Below are 21288 nucleotides of genomic sequence, written 5' to 3'. Positions count from 1 at the left end.
TTTGACCATAAAAAATAAAATAAGAACTATATTTTAGAACGTAGGGATTAATTAACCTTGAGATATCATTTTGTAGATGTGAATTTCGTAGGGATTAATTAACCTTGAGATATCATTTTGTAGATGTGAATTTCGAGGTCGTGATTGTACATATCTAGAACGCATTATATTAACAATAGTGCTTTTTTAAAAATATAAATTTGCTTTCATTTTTCTATGTTTTGCCACTCTTTGAAGGGATCATCCACTGATGAACTAGCAGGAACTCTGTAATCCACTAGTCAATTAATTAGTACTAAGAATATAATACTAGTGATATCTACAAATGACGCATAGCTGGCTGCCAACAACCTTTCTCATTTCTGATTTCACCACATGATGTAAATTTGATAATAGAAAAATAATCGTTCGACAAATAAAAAGAATTATACAATAATTTAAGAGCCACATGAAAATAATACAATGTATGTTCCTATGGGGCACTGATGTCAAATATATGTAGCCATCAGATGATGTCGAATGGCTTCTTGCAGTACAGACAAGAAAGAAAAATGCACCCCTTTTTTATATATATATATTTAACATATATGTTGTTACTTAGTAATATTCTTAAAAATTCAATTCAATGGGTTGGAGATTCCATAAGATTTTATATCAGCCAAAAAATATCTCAATGTTTCATCATGCATGTATCTAGACGCTTGCTTCCACTTTACATCTAAGTTGTATGTACACAAGTACGAATTTCTATATATACGTACAAGTAGTAATATATGTCATAAATTCTAGGTATGTATGATCATGCATCTTATGCCATGCAATGTATACAACGAGGAATGCACCAAGAATACTGAGAGTTCCTGACAATGTTGGAGTATAATTGGAATTAATATTTATAATCTTGTTATGACGATATTGGGATTGGATTTAAGTGTTTTAAAGCAATTAGCTTAATATATACTTCTATAGTCTTTCATGGTCTTGTTTTATGATGATGTTCGAATTAATTTTCTAATGTACCACCATTAATATCTTATTTCATTCCAATTTTTTAATATACTTTTATAGTGTTATTTTACTTTCAATAATCTGCCCGAACAATGTTATTTGTATTGGGGTGATGCATGTTTAATGTCTATTAATAAGTTTTACAAGCAAAGGTAAAATTAAACTCAAATAGAAGAGGTATCTCTCTTTAGGGTGTGCTTAAGTACTATTAAAACTTCGCCCATCTAGTGGGAGAATACCTTAACTTGAGTTCAGAGGCTTCTTTCATTATGATTCATATAAATAAAATGATGAATCGTAAATTATCAAAAAAAAAAAAGGTAAAATTAAACTCAAATAGAAGAGGTATCCCTCAAACTTTACAAAATGGAGCCAGCGAAATTGATCCCCTCTTCATAGGGGGGAGGTGCTATTATAATCAACTTGTGGTGCAAAATGCAAACCCTTTATTGTGCAAACTTCAGTCCAACTAATGATCATGTAAACCGAATGGTGGTATAGATAGATGCGTGACACAGGCCAGGTAGCGATTTTATGTGGCACCGTTTTATCTCCAACACAGCATTCTCACTTCATTCAATGATGTGGCACTATTTTGTCTATCTCTAATATGAAATTTATGTGCTGATGTAGCACCGCTTTATCTTCAACATGACATTCCCTTAGAAAATTTGCATAAAATGTCGTCTTGGACCCGTGACTGCTTACTTTTTAATGTCATGATTTTACCACTAAAGTATAGCTTTGTTTGTGACAAAATATCAACCTCAAACTATACATACTCTTTATTTTATTAAATTACCATGGTATGTTTCAAGCTCAATGACTAATTATATACTTAAAACAAGATGTTATGCGGAATCTTCTTGTATAGCTAGCTAGGTCTTTTTTTTATTTTAAGCATTTCAAGTGATAGGTAATCTTTGAACTTCCAAAAACTAGTCTAAATTAAAGTGCATGATTCAAGCATTTCTCATCTTCTATCTTTGACGTACATCTCTGAAATAGAATCAACAAGTAGAATATATAAAGAGGTAGAGAGATAGAGTCACCATGAGAAAGGCCTCTAGAAGGACAAAGAATCTCATATTGTCTACATTCTCAATGAAGGATTAAGTCACTGAATTAACACAAGTTAACCAAGTGCAGCCAAGATATAGAGACCTGAGATTTACAAATTAATATTCAATTTAAAGAAGATCATTATTATTTATTCAACCCTGTATTTAGTTATAGGAGTAGTTAAATAGAGAATTTAAAAAATAAAATTTAAAAAAGGTCCTCATGACAGGTTATAAGTTGGCAAATCTCTCAAACATAAAAGTTAATATGAGAAATATTGTACGTGATATGTTATATTATCTCAAATTTTATTAATCATCGATAAATAAATTTTTAAAAGATCTATAATAATTCTTAATACTTGTTTTTCATTGCGTGTTCATTTCGTCAATATTTTCATTTACGTGTTGCTAGTCGATGAATTTAATTATGTTGTGGTGGAGAGTGAATTGTAGACGTACAGTCGAACATGTGCCTTCCTCTAACAAAGTCAAGTCTATTTGAATGTCGAACGATTTCTTGCATTATCAACAAATATTATATTTGGCGTAATATATCGTTTGAACTAATTATTAACATTATAACAATAACAAAAGCCTAGTGGAGGATATGGTTTTGATTTAACCCTTTTCTAATGGATTTTTAGAGTCGTTGTCATTTCTATCTATTCAAGGGCCTTAACAACTCTTCAACCATCCCATTATTTCAAATTAATTGGGACATGAAAAATTTAGAATGAAAAAACTTACGCAAGAATACCTTAACAAGATCATTATTTATTTTAAAAATAAATAAATGAAAGCTTAAGATATTATGAGAAAATAAAAATAGCAAGTTTGAATAGAAATGATGAGAAACTATGTTCCCCTCAAGAAAAATAAAAATTGGGTGTTTTCTCTTATTGATGATGATGGTTATTCTTTCCCACAGCATTATATAGTCGATCAAGCACTTTGTTTTCTACACGTTGTTTACACAAATGAACCAAGCTCAAAATAACAATGGGCCTTCAATAACATTAATCGAAAAAATAACATTAATCACTTGTCTAAAAATGCATTTTACGTAATTAATTAAGTTTTTTTTGTTTAAAAAGTTTAAATATTTCTTTTTTCTTTCGAAATTAATAATTAATGATTACTTCAGCAAATCTAGTTGGATTAGTGCATATTGATTTTTCCAATTTCCATCTTGTAATTCCACTGAGATGAATTCGAACGTACACTTCTAATCTTATTAGTACTATAGTTAGAGCAGAAAAGGAGAGCCAATCTCTCTCTTTTTGCGTTGCATATCTATGGACCTTTATTACTTATTAGGTCTCAAAAAGATCTCTTATCATTTAAACACATGAGGATTAAATTCAATACAATAATAATAGATTGGGATTTAAATAAAAATAATAATTAAATCAAAACTAAAAACAAAAAACAAAATAAAAAACTTTGATTGACACATCATGCACAAAAAGGATGATGGAGAGTTTTCCCATTGCTTTTGAACTTTCGTTCCTTTCATACTGTTTTTTTGAAGTTTACATGAAAAATAACCAGCTCTCTTCAGCTGTTTTTTTTTACTTTTTGTCTATTTTCTTCTTCTTGCCTTTTTTTTTTGTTTGTGATTGTTATAAAACTAATTTACAAATTGCAACTTGCACCACCTGCACCCTACACCTATCTCCACATTAAACAACTAATTAACAAAAGCAAATTAGAAATTAAAAAACAAAAACAAAAAACAAAATGAGATTTACGTCACAAGGCGGCAACAACCATCTGCTTCTTGCTACTTGACTCCATAGCCAACAACTCCATTTCCCTCAACCTTTTTCCATTCACATTCACCGTCACTTCCGCCACCGAAATCGGAAGTTTACATATATCCACTCCAAACAACCGTATCATTTGTCCTGCTGCACGTACATCCACCGGAGTACATTCAACACTAATACTCCTTTGTTTGTAATCAATGTAAAGCTGCCTATCAGGTCCAGTAGATCTCTGAAAGCTTACTATATCTCCAGCTTTAAGAGACTTCTCCTTAACAAAACGACTCCATCCTTTTGTTAGCACGTAACTCTGACTACTATTCCAGTACGAGTATCTGAATCTCCACACCTTCTGATTCACATCCTCAAAATTTAGCAACACGCCTTTTGACCCGCTACCAACTAGAGTATTAGTAGTATTACTAGTTGTAGTAGTAGTAGTAGTACTATTACTCCCTTGGAGTGGGAAGTGTTTCTCAGCGTGCTGCTTTGGGATGACTAACCTATTCAATTTCCCTACATCACTTGGAGTTACAACTTTCTCAAAAAGCTGCTCACGACCAAACCCTCCGTCATTATTATTACCGGAGGATTTGGATTTGTCGGATGAGGAATGTAATAATCCTTTTTCTCCAAAGTTATTACAAACATCACCTTTAAAATTACGCCTGCTTTGTTGGAGCTCATCAAGGTAAGTATGTTTTCTAAGCATGTCAACTACCTCGGCCTTAGACCGAGAGTTTAAAAACCTCAACTCGGCAGCCCCGAGTTCATCCTCTGATGAAAGAGGCTTGAAGTTAGTAACCGCATCACGGCCCCTGAAACGTTGGGCGGCGACGTCGTAAGCGCGTGCTGCCTCGTCTTCTTCATTGAAGGTGCCGAGCCACACACGTTGGTGTTTCTCGTAGATTTGAGCACCCCACCTGCCGTTAGGCTGTGGGACGACTCCCTTGTATTTAGATGAAGGCAACTTCCTCGACTCGGCCTCGATTCCGTTTTCGGAATCGATGATAACACTTGTGCCACTCCCCATGCGACATAGGCTACCCGCCGTAGCGGATGCCTTGGTGGGTAAGGGAGCGGAAGGGACCATCATCATGTTGCGGACTATCATTGGAGGAAGGGTAGTGCTAACTTGAGAATCACTTGTTGAAGAACTTTCGTCCATGCTACTTGCCTCCATTATTTCTCAAAAGATCCGTGAATTAGATAGAGATAGAGATAGAGATAGAGAGAGAAAGAAGAATGGAATGGTGGATTTGGGGGAGGTGAGAATAACTTGGGTTTGGTTTGAAGAGTTTAGTCTATTGTGGGGTTTGAATAATGAGAGTTGGAAGGTTAAGGGGTATATATAAGAACTTTCCTACTACTTATGGAAAAAATATTAAAAGCAGAAAGTATTATTTTTGAAGATACTTAAAAAAAGATGGAAAATATATATATACATATATAGTGGATTTAATAATAATAATCTTTTGTTTCTATGTTTTTATTTTTATTTTTATTTTTATTTTTGATGATGATGATAAATATGGGAGCAAGCAAGGAGTGGGTCAACTCTAGAGGAAGATTCAAGGATAGAGGTGAGGGGGAGTGAGAGAGTAAAGTCCAGAGTATGTATGTGTTGTGGGCTATGTATGGGATGAGATGTGGGGGGCCCACTTGATGACAAGTTGATGGGATTCACATGAGTATTGTAAGTAATAAAAGAGAGAAAAATAAAGAGTGTGTGGGTAATATGGGTATAGTGTATGATTTGGTAAGTTCATCCCCCCTGAGCTTCTGCTGCATTTGTTTGCCCCTGATTCGTCTGCATGGACCTCCCTTCCTACTTTCTTATCTTAATGAAGTAGAAGTACTAGCATCATAACATCCATATTCCATACTTTAGTTTTATCATTACCTCTGTTTTTTACCTTTTTTATTTTTTTTTCTTCTTTTACCCAAACAAGATCTGTGTACTGTGAGTACTACTCAAAAATTCCACAAATAGTACTTTATGAAATATTGTATTACTTTAAATTAAATCAAGTACTCCATATGATTTATTCTCTACTTCAATATGCACTTGTTGCAATTTATAGATTTCACAGTTTTATAAATACATCAGACAATTTTATTTGTCCGATAAAAGTTGCTATTTTGTGTGTTGATTTGTCTTTGATATAAGTCATATTTTTACAAAAAAAAAAATTGTGTAATAGTGAGGTATATCGTATATATACTCATCCTATTTCGAATTACGTATAAGATTTGCTACTTAAAATGTTGATGCACCACATTTGGCAATTTCAATAATTAAACATCCCAAAATAGCATTAATTATTAGTTTCAAATATAAACTTAACAAAGCATGTAACAAGAAAAATATATGTGGTTTACAATTTTAGATATACATAATTGTAGTGGAATAGTAACACGCATAGAGTGATTGTTATTGTTATTGCTTTTGTGAAGAAGAGAGCTTAATTGCATAATGAAAAAATGTTAGTACTTAAAATTCTAAGGTTTTTTTATATAAATAATTGGTATATATATTACAATGGAAAAAAATTAACTAGGCATTTTCTTATAATATTATATATATCCTCTGAAAAACTTAGCTCGATTAATTCCACCAAAAATGCAAATGGAAGGGAAAACAGTTGCAAGCATTTTCAACTAAAACATTTTTCACGAAAAAGCGATTTCGTCCTTGTTACCAATATACACCATTGGGTTATCTTGGGAACGTCATTCACAAACTTAATTACTCTTTACAATGTAAGCTATGATGAAATATCATTCAAAACAAAATATAAAAGGCTTAAATTCCTTTTTTTTTAGAGAAAACCTTAACCATAAATCTCGACCTTATAAAAGCTTCTCATGTAAGTATGCATTATCATATGAACTCAATTATATATATATATATATATTCTAGCATTTTCTGCACGCTATGTATGTGTGTCATATTGACGTTTTTTTCATTTTGTTATTCATGAGCTTTACAAAATTTTGATTTGAAGAGAGATTATTTATAATTATTTAAAAATAGTTCAATATGTTTTTCTTAAATCAATGTTTCGTTGGTTTTTTTAGTTACTTGTTTGTCATTATAAAAAATATAGTATTGAGAGAAGGGAAAATAAAGCAGAAGAAAGTTTGTGCTCAAATAAAGTGGAAAAATTTGTGTATCGAACTCAATCGTTGAATATTAATAGAGTGTAATAGTTTGATTTATATAATAGAGATTATCGAATAATAATTAACATTTAGGTTTTTTAAATATTATCAATATAATTATTAATATGAAATTCAAGTTTAATTTTTTTTTTCTAATTGTGTCAATCAAGTTATATTGTCAAATTAATTTTTTATCAGAATTTATCACACATATGTAAGAAGAGAAAATCATTCTCTTCAGTTTAATACTCCCTCTGTTTCCTAAAGATCTTCCCACTTACTATTCCTACAGATACCAAGGAAAATTAAGTTGTGTGGGGCATGATGTGAGTAAAGTAAGAGAGAGAAAGGGGTTAAGATAAATAAACAAATAAAAAAGGGTTAAAGTAGGAGAGAGAAAGGGAGTAAAATTGAATTAATAATGTAATGGTGGACCATATGATAGTGACATGAGAGGGTAAATAGGGAAATTTGTTTTGCCAAATAAGGAATAAAGCAAAAGAGGAAAGATCTTTTGGAAACACCCTTAAACGGAAAGAGGGAAGATCTTTAAGAAACGGGGGGAGTATTAATTAAAATTTCAAATTCTATTCCATTGTTAACTTGTTCAAAATACATGACAAGTAAGAAGAAAACAAAATTATTTAATATATATGATAATTTAAATTATTTAACATATATGTAAGGGGGATATTATATCTTCCTTCCTCAGAGATAGTTATTAATAATAATGCTGATACATTTAAATTTTCTCTTAGTAGAATTTTGTCATCTTTTTTGATCTAGGTTATTATTTTGAAAGATAATATATTATAGTAGCTTTCTTAGACACACCTAGAGATATTATGAACAATTGGTTGGATAAAAAGAAATATTATATAGTAAGTTCAAAACTAAAGTACTGTAGAATAAGATGCTAACTTAAATAATTTATACTATATCTATCTTAACGTATTTCGCTTCTCTCTATCTTATCTGATATTGATACCCCCCACAGGCCACAACATCAAATAAAACCTCCTCTATTATTTGGTAGCAGTACCTTTTAATGAATTTCCCACTATAGGAAGACTAATAATAATAATAATAGCAATAGTAATAATTTATACATATTCAGTTTTCACTCACGCCCGCAGCAGGGCAGATTAACATGAAAGTGAGAGTGAGGAGAGGTGAATGTATTTTCGAACCAATCAGAGTGTTGGAATGGGGGGCTCTCAAAAACTAACGATGGGTAGTGGGCCAATAAGCCAATAGAATACTGAGGACAGATAGGATAGACTTTAAACAAGGATTGAAGGGAAATTCATGGGTAAGGAAGAGATCTCATTGGCCAATATCTTTATCGTTTGCACTTAGTTCCCCCCCCCCCCCCTAATGCCTAGCTATCTACTATCTAGTTGCAAGTAAAAATGCCAATTTTACCCTTATTATTATTATTATTATTATTATTATTATTATTATTATTATTATTATTATTATTATTGTTTTGTTGTTGTTAGATGCTTGCTTCAACAAGGTCCCCAAACTAGTTACAAGTGGGCAATTATATCTCTTTGTCCATCACTCCCTCATGCATGAATGAAATCAAACATTGGTGAGTATATCCAATTTAATGCTTTGTTCAACGTCAATTGTAGGGTATTTTTTAATATAATGTTTGTATCTGTCAATGTTGGTTATAACTATTCATCCCCCACCTTCCCTCTTGTAGCGATGGAAATTATTAAAATTTATTTATTTATTAATCTATGAGTTTCCCAATTCTAGAATGAAGGTAAATAAGACTAGTACAAATTTCATATGACTGTTGCATATAAAAATATCATATGATCATAATTTTTGTTTATTCATGATTAGAACTAAATAGAAAATAAGAAACTAAAGGTATTATATAAAACAATAAATCAAACATGTTTTATGAAAATTTGCTTTAATTTGACCGTAAACTTCTCTTATAATGTAATAAATAGAATTATAAAAATTATATCATTAGATTTGTCTTGAAAAATACTATGACAATATTATCTCCTTGATTGTAATTTTTATCAACATGGATTGAGTAACTAGCAGTCCAAGTTTAATCTCAAAAATTATACGTGTCTTATATCTTGAAGCGGAAGGAGTACATATATAGTGATGCATTATAAATGAGTATATAAATAGTGCAAAAAATTCAATATATTGCAATCAGTAGTATAAGATATTTCAATATGGAAGTTGTTATTTGATTATGTTTTGATGCAAAAGGTAATGTATTTTAAGATGAATGGGATAGTTAGAAATTATTGGTCAAAGTTAAACATCGATAAAGCCCGAAAATTAGATCTTGAAATATTAGGAACAAAAGAAATATTATATCTTATCAACATAAAATTATTTAAATAGAGTGTATGCATTGTGGAGTATGTGAACAAAAAACACAAATTGAATGTTTGTTAATCACCTTGTTTGTTTTTTTAGAACAATCGTAATTCGTAGGGTTGTTCAAAGTGCGGACTGGACCGTACCAAATCACAACCCAAATCATTTTTTTGCCAGTTTGGGTTGGTTTGCTTTTTCAAAATTGTGGTTGATTTGATATTCTAAGCAAGCTGCGGTTTGTGATTTGGGTTGAATTTAAATTTTTAAAAATCGAAACTGCAAATTTATATGATTTTTTTTTTAAAAAAAACAAAGTTTATCTGTTTTGGTTTTTTCTTCAAAAGCACCTGACAAACTAACACGCATACGAGTATACAAATAATACGACTATACAAGTTAATACGAGTATTAGTTTAAATCTTTGCACTCATCACTCATCTGCTCTTTACAATCCCATTGCCTCCTTCACTTTTCTACTCTTGCTCCTCCTACCTCCACTCATTTGCTCACTATTTATTATGTAGTTTTAGAGAATTATGTATTGATATATCAACAACTTTGTACCAATTTTTTAAATTCCTAAAGTATAACTCTCATACCGCTGAGAAAAATATGGTTAAACCGCACTGCACCGAACCAAACCGTTTTGTGTGGTTCAATCGGGGTTGGTTTGGAAAAAAGTGCGTGTGGTTTAATGTCAAACCGTATATTTGCAGTTTGGTTTGGTTTAAGACCGCACCAACCCAGCCTACGAATAGTCCTAAATCACTCCCTCCGTCTCCTGATAGATTTCTTATTTATCCTTTTCACATTTGCTTATACATACTTTGTATAATTGGTATCTTTAGTTACATATTAGTAAATATTATAAAAGTTTAAATTTCATAATTACACTGTGAGATGAAGCAAATAAGCTAACACTTGAATATTTTTTTTCTTATATATTAAAATTTTTTTAGAAGGTTTTCTTTACTTTTGAATAGTGCCAAAGTTACAAATGGAAAGTCTATTGAGGGACGGAGGTAGTATATTTGAAGTAGGCGAGATTTGGCTATCTTAATCATGAGTCGATCCCAAGCCATCATAATAGATAGAATCCGAAAGGCGGGGAATATTCAATTACAAACCATCCCTCTTTATCATGTTCAATATCCTCTCAGTCCATAAATAAGCATTACGTGTAACTTTTTGGAGTCAAACTTGTAAATTCTTAATCAACCATATTTATTTGTCATCAATGTAATTATCAAAATATCACAACTTATCTACAACTAAATTAATCTCAATTTATTTGAATAAATTTTACAGATTTGTTGCCAAGAAATGAAGGTTAAAGTAGTGTATTAAACACATCAAAAAGTAAACAAATAGTACATTGATTGGAGGCGGGTATATTTTATTAGTAAAACTAAACAAAAAAAAAAAAAAAAAAAAAAAAGCAAAGAAAACAAAATTGTATTGGGCTAAAAATCCATTCATCCCTGCTTTTAAAAAATTGTCCGCTCTAGAATATCATTTTGCATCAAAGATGTATATGAAGTGTACGGAGGGGGGTCCTTGAATGTCGATAGAGATGAACGTAAACATAGGTCCCCAATGCCCTCCATGCAACTTGACAATACCACGCGCTTTAAGATTGGAGGACAACGGGTTGAGTAAAAACTGTTGTGCTAATTGGTCACTGGTTTTGGCCTCATAAGTCATAATGTGAATAAAACCTGCTATGATTCCCTTTATTTTCTCTTTCCTATTGGCTGAATATAACTAAACTGTTGTCACGTTTTGTCAATAACAATTATTTCCAACTATTTTTATAAAGTTTATCTAGGAGATCCACGTACAATATTGGTATAAAGGTACGGTTTTTCGTTGTATAATCTTGACTGTCTTGGGTATTTATTGCATATATTTCCCTACAAGTGGGAATTGCTTGTACCCTTTTGTAGAGGTGACCATGTGAGCTTGATAATTTTTTTTTTGGGGGAAATTAATAAAAGATTAAATATTCCACAGCTATCATGTGATTAACCAGTTTACACATTTTCATGGGATGTTTTTTCTCATCTTAGGACGGTAAATATTATGTTCAACCTACCAAGTTTTTATTACAAGTTTACAACTAGTATTTGGGCTCGAGCTTTGTCTCGGATTGGTATTGTTTTCTGAACTTAATATGCATTTTTTTCGTTTCCATTAAAATATACTCCATTCGGTCTTCATTAGTTTACCTGTATTCTTTTGGGATGTCCCTTATTATTTTACCCCTTTCTTTTGTTTCTATTTTTGAAATGGGACCACTAACATTTTATTACATATATAATACAAAATAATAGTTTCTCTTTCTTTCTATGACCTACAACATTATTTCTCCTAAAAGGGGGTAAACTAATAAAGACCGGAGAGAGTATTAAGAAAAACTCACCATTTAAAAGGTACAAATATAATAATGTGGACACTTAAAGCATGATTAAAAGTTGGTTAAGATGGTAATTATGTCATGTATAATAGCAAAAGGTCATGTGTTTAAATCTTGTTCGTTGCAAGATAATTTTACTTTTGTTAATTGACATGACTTATGTATACATTGGACAATTCTAGTGGAGTAATAGAGGTGCCACGTGGCGTGTATACATTGTCATGCACGACTTTTAATATATTCGTATAGATTCTAATTGGTGGTATATATTTATAATTCTTAAATACTTTTGCCGTTCATAAATAAGAGAAACATTTCTCTTGAAAAGGTCTCACATATTATATAAAAACGGAGGAAGTATATGCATTTAAAAATTATATAAACAAAATTTACTACTCCATCCGATTCCTAAAAATCCGCTCTCTTTTTGTTTAAGTCCGTTTCCGAAACATTATCCCTATTTTGCTTTATTCCTTATTTGACAAGCCTTTTTTCCTAATTTAGCCTAACATATCTCTATTATATAAGGGAAGAGGGAGCTATGGGGTCATCGAATAAATAGACTATTTTACCCCATTTCCTTTCTAAATTACAAATTCAATTACAAACCAAAGGGGGGCTTAAAAAAATACTAAAAATAAAATTATAACAATCACTCACAAGTCAACTAAAATCATAGAATTGCATAATTTACATTATACAAATCACTCAAATGATTTGGCTACAAACAATACACTACAACGTCAATACATACTCACAAAAATATTTACAAAAATTTGGCTTGAAATCAAAGTGTCCACTCTCTTCATAATCTATGAAGTAGTTAATTAATTCAAAATTCAACTAAAATAATATACTATTAGAAATCATAAATAAATTTAATAAAATTTCTAGTTTGTTCATATAATTTAACTTTGAAAAGTAAAAAAAAAAAAAACTGGTGAGAGACTTAAGTGACAAAGACTAAACCAATCAAATTTTGCAACTAAAAAGAATTATACTTCGTATGTCTAATGTTCAAATTTTGACTATAACTTAAGTCGAAGAAAACCGAATTTCTGTCTCGAAAAAAATTCAAGCACGCATCGTGTGCAAAAAAAAAAATACTAGTCCTTATCATATGGGGCCACATTTACACTATTAATTCAATTTTACTTCACATTTTCTGATTATTACTTATCCACCTAATGTTTATTGCCTTAATTAGTCTTTCCCATTATTAGTCCCCCAACCGTTTTTATGCTTTCTCTTAGACCCTCACTGACTCTCTCTCTCTCATCCCTCTATTATTGGTTTTTCATAATCCTCATCCCATCTTGTGGTTTAAATTCTCCAACCCTAATTTTTTCTATCAAATATACTCGCCTCCCTTGGTGTGTCTCTTCTCCACTTCTTATCAAATCTCATACTTTGTTTATTTCATATTTTAAATCTAAGAATTTATTCTACCTCTTGCTCTATTTGTAAATTAATTTTTTTCATACTCTAAGCCTCGTTCAATTTCACTCACTTGGAAATTTGGTATGACATCGAAACTGCTGATATTGATTATGGCCTGGTAGTTCTCGATTTGCAAGAAATTTTAGCGATATGTGAATAAGTTCTCCATACAAAAAGTATGTTTTGTGAGTGTTTTGAAATAAGTTTTGGGAAAAGAAGTAGCTAACAAGTTTTTAAATACTCATAAACCTAATTGAATATTAGGAAATCATAGGGACAAATTAGGGACTCATCCAATATAAAATTCTCCTTCATGACTTCATAATTGGTCAATGAACCATATATAGAGTTCAAGAGTGAGGGAACGAATTAATATGTTCATGAATCAAGTTCACCCATTGCTAACCTCTACTGAGTATGATTCATGTCTAGGCGTAGGCGTGTTTTTATTCGCCTACACGGTATGAGCGCATGCGTGACTACATTATTGTAAAGGTTTTATTAGAAACATTTTGAAGTCGCGAACAAGTATTTAAAGGAAGACTCGTAAAACTAATTAGATATTAGAAAATCATAAGGAAAAATTAGGGACTCATCATGACTCTAATAATGGTCAATGAACCATAATTTGAGTTCGGGGGTGAGGGTATGAATAAGATCAGGAATTAAATACACTCATTTTGGCCTCTATTAAAAATTGATTCATGTCATGTTTTATGCAAATAAAAATCCACATAAAATGTTAATGCAATCTAAGATTAATCTATGTCGTCATAAATCAAACAAAAGACTAATTATTGGTGACATGTTATAATGTAATCAAATTATTGGATTTCTAAAAGGTTGTCCAAATTATCTCAATTTAATGCTGGAATAGTTGTTTAGGTCTTGATTAGCAAAAACTAATTTTGTGAGATGATGAAAGCATTAAATCATACAAGCATGCATATGAAGAATAATAATGTATTGAAAGGAAATATGAAAGAATAGAGATTAAGAAAGAATGTACAGTAGAGTGTTTGTTCCTTTAAGATCTACATCATGACAATTAAATTGTTGGTAAAAAAAAGAAATTAAATTGAAATTGACCCTTAGGATTTTACCTTTGTCACATGGGTCTTATATTACGGTCTGCAAGATGAGCAATTTTAAGCTTGAAATAAGAAATTTGAAGGTATCAATGTGTTTGAATGTGAATTTAAGTGTTTGAATATGAGTCTGAGTGTTTTTTATTAAGGGTATCGATGTATTAAAGCGTATGAGAGTATTGTGAAAAGTCGTTCGAAGAAACGAGGTACTTATAGGCAAATGAAACTGAAAACGAATCGAAAAGATAAAATAAAATTGTGCATCTGACGCACCGCTTTTCGCTAGACACACAGCATGTGCGCCAACCGCACTTGCTTTCTAGTCGGTTTTTGATTATTTTAAGATTTTTTTTTTTATCCTTCAACAAAATCTATCTTTTGAAATCCAAAATCAACTATGTTTAGGAATAAAAATCTAATTTTTGAAATATCCTTTAAAATTAATTAGCATGGATAATATTAAAATATTAAAAATACAATTAATTATTAGGAATAATTAATTGAGGCTGTAAAAATGGGCTTGAATTTAATGGATAGATTTTATACTTTCGAAATGCATTTGGGTATAGCTTGTTCGATTGGTCTTCCTTTGGACAGGACCAATTAGGCGACGGTATGTTTCATCATTGGGTAATCTATGGGGAGACACGATTTTGTGTCTACACTAGGTTTATCCAAATAAACAAACAAGTAATATGTTCATAATATAATTTAGGTTGGTTTATCAAACAAGCAAAAGACTAAGTTTTAGTGACATATTATTTAAGCAATCAAAATTACTAGGTACTAACAAGTTATCTAAACAATCTGACTTTAATGTTGGAATAATTATCTAGATCTTTGATTAGCAGAAATAATATATGAGGTGATGAAAGAAATAAACACGTAAAGCATGCAGATGATCAATAATATACTTCCTCCATTCTGAAATGAATGAATTGTCTCTCTCAAGAAGCTGTCACATAAAAGAGAGGAGTGTTTAATTTATTTAAGAAACGAAAAAAGTATAATGTATAGAGATATGAAAGATGAATTGAAAGGTTAGAATACACAAATAAGCTTGAATGCATTAAGACTAGCATTTTTTGTATGCTATACGTGCGTATCATATTAACGTTATTATCAATTATATAAACCATATCATTAGTGTAAAAAAATTTGATTCGAATAAGCATTTACAATTATTTTTAATTTTCTAAATATATTTTCTTAAATTAATGTTTCGTTGGTTTTTTTAATTATTTGTTTATCATTTTTCAAATTTAGTGTTGAGAGAATGATGACAATAAAGTACAAGAAAGCTTGTACTCAAATAAAGTGGAAGAATTATTTGTGTATTAGGTTTAATTGTTGAATATTAATAAAGTGGAAGAGTTTGATTTATATAATATTAAAGACTGAATAATAATCAACATTTAGATTCTAAAATATTATTCGTATAACTATTAATCTGAAATTCAATTTTTTTATTTTTCTTATGATTGTCAATCAAGTTATTGTTTAATTTTTTAATTAGAGACTTTCACACATATGTAAGAATAGAAAATCATTCTCCTTAATTTAATATTTACGTGATATTTCAAATTCAATTACATTGTTAAATTGTTCAATATATATGGCAAGTTGGATGAAGAATAATATTATATAATGTATATAATTTAATTCCATTACGGGTATATAAGACTTTTTGTAAAGGGACACTATCTTCCTCCTCACTTCACTTATATAATAGAGATCTACATCATGAAATGTTTGTTAATAACTTTAAGAAATTAAATAAAAATTGAAAGATTATGGATTCTCATGAATTATACCTTTGTCTCTTGGGTTTTGTATAGGTTTCATATGACGATCCGTAGGACGAGCAATCTTAAAATTTTAATGAAAATTGTATGAAATCGAAAGGTTTTTTATTATATATGAAAGTGTTTCTATATAGTATTTAGGGTTTTTCTATGATGTATCCCTGCGTTTTTCAAAATTCTATGATGTACCCCTTATGTTTTTTTCTCTATGTAGTACCATCCAATTTTTATTAATTTTCTCTATTACACCCCTTCGTTAAGGTCAACGTTAAGTTGACTGCTAGTTTTTTATTTATTTTCCAACATTTGGAGGGAGGATTTCCCATGAAAAGTCGATCTCTAGGTTCGTTCTTGCTTCTTTAAATCTAAAATATTCAATATTTCTTGAGAAAATGATCTGGAACTATAAGTTTAGAGTTAGAGGACATAAGTTCTTGAGGTTTCAGATAATGATGCATTTCGGGGGTCATTTTATGTCCACATTAACATCCGTGGTAAATAAGAAATCATAGAGAAAACTTAAAAACTTGAAGGGTACTATGTAGAACAAAAAAAACATAAGGGGTACAACGTAGAATTTCAAAAAGCACAAGGATATCCCACAAAAAAACTAGTACAAAAAGGTCGATTTGTGTTGGACCCTGGACACCTATTTGCATCGGACTTAAGTCCGACGCCGCAGGTCTCGACACAGATGACCTAAAAATGATATGCGTGGTATGCAAATATGACGCAGATTAATTAGCTATTTGCGTCGCACGTTGTATACGGTGCGACGCAGATGACTCTCCCCAGCCCAAGACATAAGGGTAATGTGCGTCGCACATCGCCTAGGGTGCGACGTAGATGAGTTATTTGCTTCGCACATTGGGCTACGTGCGACGCATATTGCATTTTTAACTTTTTTTTTTTGAGGAAAAAAAATAATTTTATGAACTAAGAATGAGGCTGTTGCAAACGCAATAAAGATTATGATTTCTTCAAAAAAAATCATAGATTTATAATAATAAATTACAGAAACTAAAGAAAGAGAAATAATTACATAAAAACAATACATAAATTACAGAAAATCAATTAGATAAAATTACATAAAATCAAATTGTATACAAACAATTATATTCGTTTTATTGCTTCAAATTACAAATTGTATACATATTTGCTTAAATTAAAATTAAATAATCAAACATCATCTCTATATTTGATCCCTCACGTCATCAGCTTCAGCATTTGAGGAAGAATTATTCAGATCTGGGATTGAACTGAAAAAAACCCTGAATAAACATATATACAAAATCTATAAAAAAAAAAACCCATATTAAGACAAAAAAAAGTCGAAATCAACATCAAAACCAAAAAAGAGGGAGCGAGATGAAAGAACGAAATCAAAATCAACGAAATCTGTAAAAAAAAACCCAAATAACCGAAATAAAAAATATTCACTCACCAGATCTGGGAAAAACGAAATCTAAATCAAAACCGACGTTCTCTTGAGAGTGTTTGAGATACTTTCTAATAACCAAAAAAATGACATCTCTTTCTCGAAAAATCACATTATTAATTCAAAAAAATTTAACTAATCACCTTCGTCATCGCCGGCGCTTTCGTTGGTGAACGAGTACGTTTTTCTTCTCTGTTCTTAGATTATTTCTTCTCAATCTGGAAATTTCTAGATTTTCTTCACCGGCTATGGAAGATTTTCGAATTAGTTGTTCTTCATTTCACCAGATCTGAGATTTTCTTCGCCGGCTATGGGAGATTTTCGAATTCGTTGTTCTTCATTTAACCAAATCTGAGATTTTCTTCGCTGGCTATGAGAGATTTTCGAATTCGTTGTTCTTCATTTCAGCAGATCTAAGAGAGGGTTTGAGAGTGAGAGGCGATGTTCCTCGGAGAGAGAGAGAGTTTGAGGGGTGAGAGAGAGGGAGATAGTTTGAGGTGAGACGCGAGAGGGAGAGAGAATGAGGCTGGAGAAAGAGAGAGTTTGGATATTTCAGTTTTTAGGGTTTAGGGTTTGAGGTTTGAGGTGAGAGCTGGGCCTTGGACTGATCTGCGTCGGACGGGTTAGAGGGTCCGTCGCATATTGCCTTTGTGCGTCGCACACAACCCTTAGTGCGACGCAGATTGGCCTCCATTTCTCCACACTACAACGCAACAATATGCGTCGCACCACATAAAAAATGTGACGCACAAAGGCAATATGCGTCGCACACACAGTGGGTGCGACGCATATTGCTCGTATACCTGATATATTTGTTGATGTTTGCGTCGTACACTGTGTGGCGTGCGACGTAAATAGGTTTTTGCGTCATTTCGGTTTCAGTGCAACGCACATAAGGGGACGCAAATCGTCGTTTTTTTACTAGTGAAACCCTAATATTTAAAGTGTTTGTAGCGAGAGTGTAATAGCCCTTCACAAATAACAACGTAATTGAGACTAACTATAGCTAATTAAGTAGTCAAGTCGCTAATTATAGAAGTTGTTAGCAGAGATTCTCAACTTCCGCATTCCAAACCTTGAAGGTTTCATATACCACGTACTTGTGCTTCAAAAATAAATCCATGGTTTTCGGTAGTGTCATCAATGAAGGTGACAAAATACCATGATCCTCCAAGGGTATTGATGGGGGACAAGTAACCCCATACATTAGTGAGAACTAGCGCTAGCTTCTCATCTTTTAAAGATTCCTTGGATTATGTGAATGACACCTTATCTTGCTTCCCAAAGACACAATTTTCACAAAATTTCATGTCATCAATTGATTTGAAACCTACCAATTTACCCTTTGAATCTACAATCTTCATCCCTTTCTTACTCATTTGTCAAAACGTAGTATGTCATAGCTTAATTGTAGACACACTCAATAGTTCTAGCAATTATATTTTGTTATTTCCCTAGGAACACTACAAGAGGGGGGTGAATTGTAGGTGTAGAAATAAACGTAACTTTTTGCGGAAATTAAAACTTAAACGAATAAACAAGCTAAAGGAACACAAGGGATTTTTACGAGGAAAAACTTCTTGGGCCCAACAAGAAGAAACAACCTCGACCACTAGGGATTTTAAACTCAACACTTTCACTAATTAGGCCAAACAACTCTGTTACAACCTAATTCTAACTCGAGCCCTACCTTGAGTTCCTAAACTCAAGTTCCTGAACCACTGTTCCCTTAACAGCAGTTCCTCTCAACTTCACTCGAAGTTTTCTCACACATACAAGCTTCACTCAAAGCCTTTCTCTTACAGAACTTCACTCAAAGTTCCCTTACCCCAAAAACCAAAATACAATTGATCGAAATAAGCTTAGTGGAATTAGAGTAAGAAGGCAAAGAACAAATGGCTATTATGAGAGAATGAAGGCACTGACACTTAATAAGTTAAACTCACTTAATTACTTAGTCAGACACAATTTGGAACTTATCTAGACTTCTATATTTATATGTTAATCATGAAGAACGTGGGATTAATGTTAGAGTACACGTTTTAATCCATTTACCCATGATGTTCCTTCCCCTAAGGAACACGTTTTACATCATGTCCCATGATCCCATGAACTATAAATGAACGTGGATAAAATGCAGCCATTACTCCTAAATAATAGGAGTTCCTTGAGCATTATCCGAAAATCAGTTTTTATAAACTCTTTTTATCTTTAAATCTGAATTTCTAATCTTTAAGAAAATAATATCTTTGAAATAAAATCTTTCTAACAACCGGATATTTATTTTCTTATTTTCCGAAAAATAAAATCTTTTCCAAAACAGATTTTCTTTTTAAAACTGATTTTATCATTTGAAATTAGAAATAACTAATTTCCTATAATCTAGGCATGATTTACTCCATTATCTTTTAATCGTGTATACCTAATACACGCCTAAGTCTAGTTCCTTATATTAGTTCAGTTCCTTTAACATATTTGCTAAGTGCCACTGAGTTTGTTCCTTACAAAGGAACAAACGCTTCATTCTCAAATATTCTGCCCAGTTCCTTACCATTCTTTCTTTGTTCCTTTACATTGGAACTAGAAAATAAAACGCCTAGCTTCTATTATTCTTGATCCAATGCTTGCTCCAGTATCAACATAGAAACTTCTTTACTTAGCCTTTGAAATCCTCTCTTGACTTCTTCATTGACTTCTATTCTCCCAGTTCCTTGCATTGATACCTTAGACACCATACACTTAAATAATTCATTAGTTCACTACTTAGTTTGTTCCTTTGTTTCTTTGTCATTATCAAAACTAGGGTTCAACAATTTCCCCCTTTTTGATGATGACAACAAAGGTACAAACTAAGGAAAATAACAAATAATATAAGTGAATGAAAATAAAAACATAAAGAAGAAAATGAAAAATAAAACACAATTATGTGAGTAACTGAAGTTTTGATTTTTCATTTACCTTAACCTATTTTTGATTTTTCATTTACCTTATCCTTAATTTTTAATTTTTTCAATTTTCATTTTTTAAGTTTATGTACAGTTTTGTTCCTTAAATCCTTTTCCCCCTTTGTCATCCTCAAAAAGAATAGACTCTGCATGAATTGATTTATCACCTTAAGACCAAAATGCAAGCACCATTAGTGGTTAAGTTAGAAAATCAAAGAGTAAACTTGCTCAAACATCAATCACATAATACTAGCCATTCCAAGGAAGAAATTATGCAAAGCATTTAGAAACATAGACAATATAGCAAAAGTCATTGATTATATAGCACTTGTTCCATAACAAAACAAAGAAAGAAAAGAAAAAGGAAAAAACAAAAGTGGTGTTCCTTATGAAAGAAACAGGAACAACAAAACAATAAAAGAAACTAAGAAAGGGAAGGGGAATGGTGTTCCTCACAACTTCTTCTTCAACCACATCCTCCAACTTTTTATCACCACCCCATGATGTAGTTCAACCTGTTCCTTCAGCTCCTCCAAGGTACGAGCCATAGTTCCATCTTCTTTTGCTGCGCAACCACGGTATCACTCAATTTCTTCATAAGACTTACATAGTATCAGTTTTGGCATCCAAAGTCCAATGAAGATGATTGTAAAATTTTATCATATGTTGTGCAGGAAGGCAGACTTCATTAACCCAGTTAGTTCATCCGGATTTTCCTGTTCCTTACCTTGGAACTAGAGGCAGATGGGGGATGTTGTGAAGGAACTGGGAGGTTTGAGTGGAAGGCTC

At 31.7% G+C, this 21288-nt stretch overlaps 1 protein-coding gene across 1 annotated transcript; it reads right to left on the bottom strand.

Moving 5' to 3' along the window:
- Positions 1–3532: 3532 nt before the first annotated feature.
- On the bottom strand, positions 3533–5253 carry LOC104896598 (AP2/ERF and B3 domain-containing transcription factor RAV1). The gene has a single exon (XM_010683365.4). The coding sequence runs from the start codon at positions 5019–5021 to the stop codon at positions 3825–3827; it is 1197 nt and encodes a 398-aa protein (XP_010681667.2). The 5' UTR covers positions 5022–5253; the 3' UTR covers positions 3533–3824.
- Between the last annotated feature and the right edge of the window lie 16035 nt (positions 5254–21288).

This window comes from Beta vulgaris, chromosome 6 (assembly GCF_026745355.1).
Source record: "Beta vulgaris subsp. vulgaris cultivar EL10 chromosome 6, EL10.2, whole genome shotgun sequence".
NCBI classification, from domain to species: Eukaryota; Viridiplantae; Streptophyta; class Magnoliopsida; order Caryophyllales; family Amaranthaceae; genus Beta; species Beta vulgaris.
The sequence above is the reverse complement of the archived record's forward strand: the minus strand, read 5'-3'. Positions and strand labels throughout refer to the sequence as shown.